The sequence below is a fragment of the Dipodomys spectabilis genome, unplaced genomic scaffold (assembly GCF_019054845.1).
Source record: "Dipodomys spectabilis isolate Male_0828 unplaced genomic scaffold, ASM1905484v1 ptg000260l, whole genome shotgun sequence".
Taxonomy (NCBI): domain Eukaryota; kingdom Metazoa; phylum Chordata; class Mammalia; order Rodentia; family Heteromyidae; genus Dipodomys; species Dipodomys spectabilis.
In genome coordinates, this window is record NW_024870937.1 from 1,846,144 (window position 1) to 1,858,710 (window position 12,567).

Genomic DNA, 12,567 nt, shown 5'->3' on the forward strand with positions numbered 1-12,567 from the left:
AAAAAATGCATGAAGAAATAGGCTTGAAGCATAAAGGAGAGGAAGAGTCCATTATTACCGGAAGAAAGAAATGGAGATAAAACAAGTTTGGCAATAGAATGGGACCATATCTGAAACTCTTTTAATGCCAAGCTGAAAAGTCTCAACTTTTAACCATTGAAGATTGACCAACTGGATAGGATGGGGAAAACATGAAGTTTTCAAAGCAACAGGGTGGGGACAGGAGATACCAATGGAATGTGTAAAAAGAGTGTTTATCTAGTAGAGAAAAGATCTGGTTGAGTTGGTAAGAGAATTAGAAATAGCAAATTTAGCTGAGGCTCAAAAATCCAGATTTAAAAAACAAATCATGCAATCTGTGTGACAAAAAGAACTATCTCTTGAAATATTTCAAATAAAGATTCCACAGAAATTGGTTCCTATTTCATTTAAAAAGATGTAGAAGAGATGTAATAAAATCCAATTTGGGGGGCTGGGAAGATGGCTCAGTGGTAGAGCGCTTGCCTTGCATGCATGAGGCCCTGGGTTCGATTCCTCAGCACCACATATGCAAAAAGAAAAAAGCCAGAAGTGGCGCTGTAGCTCAAGTGGTAGAACGCTAGCCTTGAGCTGAAGAGCTGAAGGACAGTGCCCAGGCCCAGAGTTCAGGCCCCACGACTGGACCCAAAAGAAAAAAAAAAAATCCAATTTGGGGTCTGGCATATTGGTAGTAGGGTTTTAGAATGAGACTGGAAGATCAGAGGGAAGAGATTTCTCTTCTGATTATATTTCACACTGTGATGTGAGCAAGATCTACTTCTCTCCAAACATCTAATGCCTTTGGAAGTGGAAGAGCTGAATTTCACCTCTCTTAACTTTATGGTTAGGCCCTCCCTCAACTTATTCCCAAAGAACTAAAGAACACAGGATAGAAGGAACATAGTAGAGCAAGTGAAGAATGAGGAGCGTCATACTTAATAAATAAAATAATAACTCAATCACCAAATATAAAAATTTTGATTCAAAAGAATTTATGTAAGTAATTTTGAATACATTTATTCCTTCCCACAACTCTTACCTGTGCAGCAGAGATTTTGGCCACTTGAATGATCTTCTCCATAGAGAGGTAACTCTGCTGTGAGGGGGCTGGGCCAATGGAATATGCTTCATCTGCCTGTTTAAGAATATTACATGCTTAAAAGATGACATGGTTGGTACATACTTGGATGCACATAGAACCACTTCTGGGTCATTTTGTTGTTACAAATTAAAAATGCTGTACACAAGGACAAGAGCAATGAACAGAGACAATAAGCATGGGAAGTAGAAGCACCAGCTCATAACTGTTATTACAATAAGTCACATACTGCCCAAACTTGGTAAGTCGTATACAAACTATACAGTAAAATAAAATTAAAATGTTCACAAGTAAAAAAGCAATTGGCAGGGCTGAGAATGTGGCTTAGTGGTACAGTGCTTACCTAGCACGCACAAAGCCCTCGGTTTGATTCCTTAGCACCACATAAACAGAAAAAGCCAGAAGTGGTGCTGTGGCTCAAGTGGCAGGGTGCTTGCCTTGAGCAAAAAGAAGCTCAGGGACAGTGCTCAGGCCCTGAGTAAAGCTCTGGGACTGGCAAACAGACAAACAAAAAACCAAAACAAAAAGCAATGGGCATTGATTGGTCAGTCATGATATCATTTGTAACAATAATAATCTCTGATAAATTTAATGCCCAAAAAGTTATAATTTGAAAACAGACAAAATGTACCAGATATAAATAGTAAGAAAAAATTTAGAAACTTTATATAGAGGATAATAATTATGTTCCTTTCATATATTTGAGAAATATTCTATGCTATCCTTTAAAACTTTTATAGTCATAGCATTCCTTGAAATAGACTAGAAAAAAACAGGCATTTATTCATATATTCATGAGTATTAATTCATTTGTTCAAAGGCTTACTGAATATATACTATATGTCATATGCTTTGCAGCTGTCTATACAGCAGTAAACAAGACCATGGAACAGACATTAAACAGTCACACACTTTTTGACAGCTGTGATAAAGGCCCTAGAGGAAAGACCAAGGACCTAACAGATGTAAGAGGAATCGTGGAGATGGTCTGAAGTGGTTGGAACAAGCTGAAAGGAAGATTCCCCAATGATGACTGGGACTTGGCCTGGCAAATGGATGGAGAAGCTTGAACTGGGGACAGGAATGGAGATGGAGATGAGCCTTCCACAGAGAGAAAACAACATATGTGGGAAAGTTCTGATGACAGAAGGAATCTGGCCCATTTGAGCAACTGACAAGCTGTTGTCACTGAACACAGAGAGTGGGGGTTTAAGGAGCAGAGATGGGGCTGGATGGTGGTAGGAAGAAGATACTGTAGATTTAGGGGGAGGTTAGAAAGTGCTAGGTTTTCTCCTAAAGAAATACAAGGTATTTTTTAAAGGGGAAGGGAGGGTTTTAGTTTTTAAGTTTAAAAAGCACAAATCTAATCCATTCACATGCTGAAGAATATGACTAATGGCAAAAAGGCAAAGTGGCCTTCAGTGCTGCCTCTTCCCTTCCACACTTCACTAGAACCATTTTTACATTTTAAAATTATTTTTAATCTAACAAGTCACAGAAAGGGTTACAGGATTTAATGCAGAGGAATAACAAGAACAAGGTTTTCTTTTAAACTCTCAGTCTCACTGAAATGTAAGAAACAGATTGCAGAAGGGGCCAAAAGAGTAAGCAGGAAGATGACTTTGAGAGGTTAGGCAAGAGGTGACTGTGGTTTTACTGGGGTACAGGTCAGAGAAACAGGAAGAAGTGAGCAGAGGTGTCTGGGATAGAATTAACAGCACTGGTGACTTTTTAGATAATGGGAGGATGAAGGATAGACAGTAGGGAGAAAGAGAAAGATTTTCAAAGAATTCCAGGTCTCTGGAAATACTATTTTTTTTAAAAAAAGTGTTATTGTCTAAAATTTGGTACAGATGAAACATCAGGAGTTCAATAATAGATATATTAGTTTGGTACTTGTGACATACAACAAAGTGGAGACATAAAGTAGGTAGTTGGGTGTCAATATGTCATGCTCAAAAGGAAGTCTAAGGTAGAAACAGGAATTTGGGAGTTTTTCACAAAGTTACTGGAGTAGGTAAGATAAACTAGAATGAAAGAAAACAATGAGAGCAGAGAAGGTCAAAGACCAAGTCTTTAGAACATCAACATTAAAGGTTGAAGTTCATCAAGATGAGTGGGAGACAACAAAAGGACATTAAGACAGGGTCAGAGGTCTGAAAGTGAGAAGAATTTGAATAATGTTCAGTGATGCTACATGACGCTAAGAGGCGAAATCAACTGCATCAGATTTAGTGACACAGACATTACTAAGGATGTGCACAGGGACTGTGCCAATAAGCTCAACAGGTATGAAAAGAGAAAAGAGTGGAAGATTAAAAAAAAAAGAGCAGAACAAATGCTTCTTAAATTGGCAATAAATGGGGGAAGAAAGAAAGCAAGGTGGATAAAAGGTAATGTAGAGGCAGCAATAGTTATAAAGATGGACAATTGATAATCTATGAAAATGCTTTTAGGAAAAATCCAGTAGAGAATGATTAAGGACACACCACTGAAAATAAAGTTGTACCCTTTTCTTTAATGACTAATATTTAAAACTGACAAATCATTAACTACACATACCCATATGGTAAGTGATGCTCTCTGGTCTAGGTCTATAATGTGAAATAGTTAGTCAAGCCAATTAAAATATCACCTGGCTTTACTGACACTTATGTATGGTGAGACAATTGAAATTCATGTTCTTAGTTATCTGAAGAAAATTCAATCTTTTCTTTTTTTCTTTTTCTTTCTGCACTGTGATGCTGGGGCTTGAACCAGGACCTGGATGCTAGTCACATGCCCTACCACTGAGATCACCCTGAGCCCAGGTGAATTCCTCCAAAGGCAAGGAGAGAAGGACTCCAGAGCCCAGGTCGAGGCCATCCAAGATGAGGACAGGATGGGGGCAGAGACAGATGGGCAGCAGATTCTGCACAGGAAGTTCAGCTCTAATTTTTCTGTGAAATCAAGATTGTCTGCTGGGAACAGGTGGGTAGACGGAGAGAATTAAGAGAGGCTGGAATGAAGCAAAACAGGTTTGAAATAGTCACTGCACAGACGTGGCTAGTGTGCTCCCTGGAATGGCTATGTGGACCAAGCTGGTCCCCAGGAACGGATGCTGGTGCTTAGAATCTCACTACAGAACATGGAAGGCCAACAGTTGGATTCATCCATGCCTGTCATTCTGTTTGGTGGGTAAGAACTGATAATAACCAAAAACATGCAAAAACATGAAGGAAGGTGAATCTTTTTAGTGAGAATTTACAGATTTTACAGAATTTACAGGCTCAGTGCCAGTAAGTGGTAATTGCTAACAAAAGAGTCGTCATCTCTTCGTACATGAGGGATCTGGACATGTGCCACCCATTGGGTGAACTGATCTTGCCTTTAGATCAGCTATGCCATTGAGCACACTTTGGTTCAACTAGTATTGTATTTTTAAGTGTTCCCAAGTGGGAGTAGTTTGAACTTATACACATCTTAAATTCTGTTAACTCTAACACATAAGTGATCACTTACAAGATTTAGCTTGCTGCTTTTAATGACATACCATATCTACATGCATGGAATTCCTGTCAGCTTCACTGTACACAGCCACTGACTGCACACCCATTTTTTTGGCTGTTCGTATCACCCTGCAGGCAATTTCTCCTCTGTTCGCAATGAGGATCTTGGTAATGTTTCTTCCTGTTCAAAATACCATGAAGACCATACACACATGTTACTGAGGAGCAAGAAATGAGAAGGAAGATATTATTAACCAGTTCATAAGGATTTGTTTTGGTAAAATTCACATAATGGAGCCTAAAATTAATTTAAATACTAAAAAACTCATTTTTTTCAAACTCATTAAAGTTCAAAATATCCTTACTAATATAAACTCTTCCTATGTACACGCACACACACACATACTCACACACACATATACACACACACACATACACACACTCTGAAATTAACCAGCCTTTTGGGTTTAAAAAGTCACCATAGTTATAACTAATCATTAATAAGTATCTTCTGTTTTAAGTCTTATGATAAAGTCTTGATTTTAATTCTTACATTATCATGATTATTATTTTCTTTTGTGCTGGTATCAGGGCTTGAACTTAGGGCCTGAGTGTTGTCCCTGAGGTTTTTAGTGCAAAGCTAGTATTCTACCACTTAAGCCCCAGCTCCATTTCTGGCTTTTCTGGTGGCTAACTGGAGATAAGAGTCTCTGGACTTTCCTGCCTGGACTGGCTTCAAACCCTGAACCTCAGATCTCAGCCTCCTGAGTAGCTAGAATTACAGGCATGAGTGACAGGCATCTGGCTCCTATAATTTTAAAGTGTTTTCCAGTGAGGATCTATACAGCCCAAGAATTGTCACAGGTCATAAGGTGCTGCTAGTATCAAGTGTTTACGTGTGTTTTGGAATAAACAGGGTTTACAGCTAAACAGTCTATATTTTAGTACACTTTCCTGTGTCTTAATTGAGTATTCCATCTAAAATTTTATTTGACAAAAAAAGAGACTCTGCTACTTAAAAGAAATTATTTTACAAACAGTGATTCAGACCATCCTAATTATGTTTTTCTAATTAAATATATTATGAGGTCTAACAGACAGAAGTAGTGATGCAAATATAAAATATTCTTCTTAAATTTTAGGCTCAATTGCAAGAGGGATTTCATATAAAAGAGATGGAAACTATGACTTAATAATTAGCAAGAAAATTATTGTAAAAATACAATGGTTCAAAGGTTTATGAGAAACAATTTAACTGTGTACAAATTAAGGATTAAATATTTCTCTACTTCAGTTCATAGTCTGCAGCAAAGCCAGAGTTCAAAGAATATAAAGTCTTTCAGTACCTGTGGTTGTGGTATACTTCATGGTTCTTTGCTTCCAAGAACATTTCCTATTAAAAAAAAAAAGAAAATCCAAACAGGATTATAATTATCAGAATTTTTAAAAAACCCAGCCATTGTTTTTAAAAGTTGAAACCAAGTCCAGGTAAGCCTTAAACTCACTAACAAAGTAGTTTATTAAGAATGCCATTACAGGGACGGGGGGCGGGGGGGGGGGGGGGGGGGGGCGGGGAAGAACCAACAAATTTAAAAGTCAAAAGTTAACATATCCTCATGGCTGTTTCCCTTTGTGCTACAAATCCTTGAATAAGTCACCTAACCTGTTTAACACTTACAGCTGGCATTTGACTAGAGTTAAGAAATGATTAAACAATCAAGGTTCTCCAAGATTATGTACTTCTAGATCATGAATTTTCAAGTTTGAAAAGGTTTTTTGAGAAAGGTTTTTTAAACCTTTTTGACTTTAAGTCACAATAAAAACTCTTCAGTATGCCAGATGACTCACCCAGCATTCTGACAGTTCTATTTATTAACTAAAACATGCTTGCCAAACTACAATTTGAAAAAAAATGTCAATCGAATTCAAGCCTCTGGTAAGAAGGTTTGACGTCATAACCAAAGAGTAAAGGGAAGGAAGCTGAACAGGGTAAGCAGAAAGAATGTCAGCTGTGGTGCCAGAAGAACTGAGTTTTCATTTGAGAGCCTCTGTTCCATTGCCCTCCGAATAAGAAAGCTTAAATACTAAGGAATACAATTTTATAGATAGAGTTGAGCTCCAGAATACCACAAAGCATGATAATATCTAAGTGTTTTTACATTCTTAAGAACTTTAATGGGGAATACTATCCCAGTTGAGAATGATATTATTTCATATCTTGATTCAGTATTGTCTCACAAAATCTTCAAGATCTTTCCGTTTTAAAAAGATATATTTTCCCCCAAAGTCCTTGTACTAAAAGAAAGGAAAAATGACTTGCTAGACATATCTAAACTAGAGAGAAGACTGTGAAGGTACAACAATCTTAAGTTCTGTAATACCTGTTCATGCAGTAGGTCAACACTGAAATGTTAACTTATAACTAACAGAAAGCAGGCCAGGTTTGCTCTGATAATAAAAAAAAGAATTATTATACCTATTAGATTTCAACTGAAAACGCAGTAGTGTTACCAATCAGTTGGATGAACCCCTTTTATTCTATCTTGAGATAAATCTTGAGTAGGAGAAGCTTTTCCTGGCAATACTAGGCCCTAAAATACCCAAGGTCTATAGGTGGATTGGCAAAGCCAGATGCTTCAAGCCTTAAACCCTGGCCTATTGCTCCAGACTTTAGCAACCTCAGACTCTAGGTATTCAGGTTTGAGGCTTATTGCTCTGGGGCTTCCAATACCAAAGACCCTGGGCTCTTGGTAGCTACTTAATCCTCAGCTTCCAGCAGTAGTGAGTAGTCGTCTCAGAAAACAGCAAGCAGCAGCAGGCAATGCCTGCTGGTGTTACAGCTCTTGAATAGGCCTCAGGGGTTAGGATTCTCAGTCTCACAGTGCCAAGTGTTGTAACCATTGGGCTGCTACTCATAGCTCTCGGGTCTAAGGTATCTGAGGCAGCTTTCTGCAACATTCCAGTGACCAGGGCCTGCAGTTTCTCCTGCTTAGCTCCTTACAGCCCACATTGCCTGCCTTGCAGCTGCTTCATATGGTTTGTGCCCATTTGCTCTCTGGAATCTGCAGGTGCTGCTCACTGCTATTGCTGCTGTTGTCGCTGCCTCTGCTACTGCATCACCTTTGCTATTACTACTGCTTTGCTGTCATTTCTTCCCTCTTCATGTTACCATTAGCCTACTAATGGTAAAGATCAAAAGTGGGTGAGAAAATACCATTTCGGGAATCCTTTTATGTGGCCTAATGTTGCAACACCAGGGGCAACACAGGAGTATATGTTTCCAGCCAGCTTGAAAAGTGAGCCAAACATCCTGCCTAGCTAGGAAAAGGAGTGTGGCAAGGATGTTTGCTCATCTTGGTAGATATTCATGCAAATGAGGGACTGTGATGCACCAATCATGGCCTAGTCCATCATATAAATGAAAGACTACATTTGCATGAACCACAAGCCTTCTGCAGGAAGTGCTCCCCTTCTGACTTGGGGTAGAGATGACTGCAGGGTCATCTAGAGTTCTCAGAGGCTTGTCTGGCTTAGAGAGCCATCTCCATGGCCAGTGAAGTTGTCTGAGGCATGCCTTCCATCATGGTTATACTGGTCTTCTGCAGCTGCTAGAATATCAGAGTAATTACAAAGTGTCCAAAACAGCTAGGTTGGCTTAGGGCCAGTCTAGCAAATTACCAGTAACAGGGCTGCCTGGCTGAGAATTCTCCATTTAAGATAGCCAGGGCATCAGGGAAAGGTCTAACAGTGCTCACTCAGTGAGTCAAATTTTCCTGGCCCCCAATATCTTAGCTTATTAAAAAAAAAAGGTAAAACATTAAAATGCTTACATGTTAAATTGAAATCACCTTGTACAATGAAAAAAAAAAAAACAATTAAAGGGAAGCTTACAATAAAGGCCTACCATTAATAGTAACACTGACTGAAAAGTGTCCTAATGTTTAACTCTTGTCCCAGTACCCCAGTACAGAATGGACTCCTCTAATCTGCCTCATTGGGAAATCAACAAATTGCAGAATCAATTCCATCTTATTTCTTTTCCATCTCTATTGGAAGATGTGGCAAAGCCATGAGTATGAAAACTGACAACTTTAATCCATAAGGCACAAAATAAAAATCACGCGTGTGCATTAGATACATGCAATTATGCTGCAATATATTTATTTTGTATATAACTACGCAACTGAAGAGGGCTATTTTTTCCTGAGGGTGGCAATACAGGATACAGGGTCACCACAGTGCTTCTGTTTACTCAATCACATGCCTCCATTCCTGAAAGGCTGACTCTAAGGTCTGCCCTGGGAAGGCAGAGTAGGCTCCTCTCTCCTCTTGGCTAAGTCTCTGCCCAGTACCTGCACACCAAGGCAACTGGCACACCTGGAGGCAGTCACCTCTCCCCTCTTGAGGTCACATCCACATCCGGTGTAGCCACACCTTCTCCCACCCCTGGCCTTGATAAGTCCTGGTTCAATCTTTTTTAACCTGTTGTGTGGGCTTCCAACCTGACCAGAGCCTGCAACTTGAAAGTAAACCTTTCCCTTGCCTGAATACCACGTGCTGCTCTCTTTCCTCAGCTGCTGATTTAATTTACCTAACACTGACTCACAGTGACTGTACATGTGTTCCAAAAAGCAGCTTCTACAGGAGGCTACTGCTCTTTCAAATCCTTCCTATTTAGTTGATGGAGGAAGTTACCTTCCTTGCTCTTCAAGAAGGAACTATTTTTCCTGATCCCAAGTGTTGTCTAGCTCATAGCATCTACTTTCTTCAAACTCTTCAGGTAGTGTCTGATAAAATTTAAGGCCTGTCTGGGGAAGATGTATTTATAAAATGGCTGATTTTTTGTAAATTTAGCTTAAGGCCCTGACTAAGATCCAAGGTCATTGTTGATCTAAAACTTTCTTTGCTATCTTCTAGTAAGGACAGACAGACAGACAGACAGACAGACAGACAGACAGACAGACAGACGCACGCACGCACGCACGCACGCACACATACATACTCACCACTTAACTATAATCCTATATCACAAAATGTTTGGAATGGTTTATCCCCTTTTCATAATCATTGCAACTATAACTTAGAACAGCAGTTAAACAACAAGCTTAAGAAGTTGCTTCTGTTGTGGCTCAAGTCACAAAGTGCCAGCCTTGAGCAAAAAAGCTAAGGGACAGAGCCCAGGCTCTGAGTTCAAGCTCTACTACTAGAACACACACACACACACACACACACACACACACACACACACACACACACACACACACGTGCGCGCACATACACTCATGTATACATACACGCACACAAAGAAGCTGCTTCCATGGGATAACTATACTGATTCAAATTAACTTCTATTTTCAAGCCTATAAACCCACGACTTAAGATTCTTTGAGCTATTAGAGAATGACAAAAAGGAAACTTAAAATCTTGGATTTTTTAAATTCTACAAAATATTAACAGTGATAGCTATCTCAGAATGATTCATAGACAATAGATGTACGCTTTGAGAGAGAAGAAAAGGGGGTTGCAGTAGTTTCTTGAAGGAAAAAGAGAACACAGACATTATTTTCACAAACTTTTTTCTTTGGCTTGGGGCTAGGCCTCTAATTGAAAATGCAAGGTATCTACAATCACTTGTGGAAAAGTCAAAGGAAACAAAAAGTTGGTCTAAATGCTTTGGCATGCAAAGTCTGCTTTGTGGATTGTCTCATGTGGACCTCAGTCAATTTAGTATCTTCACTGGGGTAGGTTAGGAAATTGAAGAGAGATTAAGTAACTCAGCCAAGGTCACATCTAGTGAGAAACTACAAGATCTTAGCCTTCCCACTGCAGTTTCTGTCCTTAATCACTAAGCCACACTGTCTCTAGAATTATGGAGGGTGATGGTAACAATGAAGCTACCAGAGCTACTTAAAGGTCTGAAGGTGTTTTCACAATAACTGAAGCTTAGAATCTAAAATTTGGATCTGGAGTCAAGTGACACAACAACAACAGTGAAACAAACTAGAACAAAAGCTCACTTGACACAACTTCTCAGCACTCTGGAAGGTAAATTTGCTCCGGTTAATTTGATTCATTCCAACAATGGGAAAGAATCCCCGAGAGTATGTCTCAGAACTGGGGAATAGCTGAACAGAAACGCACGTCCAGGGGATCCTGGCCCTCACTGCTTGGGCAGGTCTCGGATTCCACTTTATCAGAGCTGGGAGTGTAACAATGCATGAGTACTGTCAACAAACATGTGCAGTGTAACAAATGTGAGTGTAACAAAGCAGTGCAGGAAAAGCTGGGGCCTGTCAGGAATGAGGGAGGAGAAAGGAGAGAGAAAGGAGGGGGAAGGAAGAGGGGAGAGAAGAGAGGGAAGAGAGAGGAGGGAGAGGTGGGGGAGGAGGGGAGGGGAAGAAGAGGAAGAAGACGCTGCAGGCCCAGCACCACCTTTCTCCGGGGCGGCTGAAGGCTGGAAGGCCGAGAGTGCAGGGAGTGGGGAAGACTCCTTCCCGAGGCCAGGGCGGACCAGAACCGCGGTACGGATGCGTGTGGGTGCTCAGCGCCCTTCCACCTGGCCCCTGCCTTGGTCCTTCTGCACCTCGCGTGGCTCACGGGAGTCCGCGAACCCGCGAGCCCTAGCCCCGGCGCACAGATCCACCAGCCCTCCACCCACCGTTACCTTGGCGGAAGCAGAATCGGGAGACGCTGCCACCGGTTCCTCTCTGCTGCCAGCAGCAGCACTGACACTGCCGAGGCCGCCATCTCCTGGAGTTGGACGCGGGTAGACCGGAGGCGCCGTCCCACACACGCAGACGCTTGCCTCTGCTCCGCACGCCGGCTGTCCTCGGCCGGCCACCGTCCGGTCCAGGGCAGGAGGGGGCGTCTCCTCAAGAGCCAATCAGTGGACTGAGGAGAGTTTCCGTGGTGGTGATTGGCCAATCGGCTCCAGCCCACGGGGGTGTGGTCTCTCCCTTCGGTCCCTTAGGTCTAGAGTGTGGGGAAGTCCCCTCAGCCTTCGCCGAGTTTTGTTCTCTGCTGGCTTTAGAAACAGCGCACCCCTGCGACCTTTAAGATAAAAATCCCGAAACCCTCTACTAACAGAAAAGTTGCAGACCAATGTTTTCACCTAGATTTCTCAGAACGTATTTTTTGTTTGCTTTCTCTCTTACGTCTGGCCTATCTAGCATCCATCTATCTATCTATCTATCTATCTATCTATCTATCTATCTATCTATCTATCTATCTATCTATCTATCTATCTATCTATCTATCTATCTATCTATCTATCTATCTATCTATCTATCTATCTATCTATCTATCTATCTATCTATCTATCTTTCCAGAATGAAAACAAAATTGAAAGAACTTTTAAATTATTAGGAAGCAGGACTTACTGCTGACTAGGAAAGTGGCAAGCATCTAGAACGGTCCAAATGCCCAATTGCATTGTGCAGAAAAGTTCAAGATGTAGATCAGGAGATTAAAGCTAGACACAGTGGCTCATGTCATTCCAACTACTTAGAAGATAGAGATGGAGAGGATTCCAATTTGGGGATAGCTCTGTCAAAAAGTTAACAAGACCTCATTTCAGAAAGACAAAACAAAAACAACAACCCTGGGCACCATAGTATGCCTTTGTAATCCTAGCTATTCAGAAAGCATAAGTAGGAGAACTACGTTCTGATCTAAAAAAGATGAGTAAGACCCTATCCAAAAAATGACTAAATTTAAAAGGGCTGGAGATGTGGCTCAAATGGAAGAGTTCAAATGTGAGAAACCTTTCAAAGCCCAACTGTTGGGACCCTTGGTTAATGACATGTCCTGTAGCTGAAATTCTGCTAGTCACATTCCCCTGGTCACCACTGGCTGAAACACAGGAAACGGAACTATTCTCTTCTGGGCTCTCTCTCTCCCTGTTCCATCATAAAATTTATAGAATGGTTGGGGAAAAAAGAAGATAATTTTAGCAGGTGACTG

The 12,567-nt window shown here is 40.8% G+C and overlaps 1 protein-coding gene across 1 annotated transcript in view; it reads right to left on the minus strand.

The window, feature by feature from the left end:
- Window positions 1-11,423, minus strand: part of Mccc1 (methylcrotonyl-CoA carboxylase subunit 1) — a 60,411-nt gene extending 48,988 nt beyond the window's left edge. The window contains exons 1-4 of the mRNA XM_042699629.1: window positions 11,270-11,423; window positions 5,952-5,998; window positions 4,650-4,786; window positions 1,058-1,153 (exon numbers count right to left, since the gene is read on the minus strand). Of these exons, the coding sequence (XP_042555563.1) occupies window positions 1,058-1,153; window positions 4,650-4,786; window positions 5,952-5,998; window positions 11,270-11,352 (363 nt within the window). The 5' untranslated portion in view covers window positions 11,353-11,423. The remainder of the gene's footprint in view (window positions 1-1,057; window positions 1,154-4,649; window positions 4,787-5,951; window positions 5,999-11,269) is intronic.
- Window positions 11,424-12,567: the final 1,144 nt, after the last annotated feature.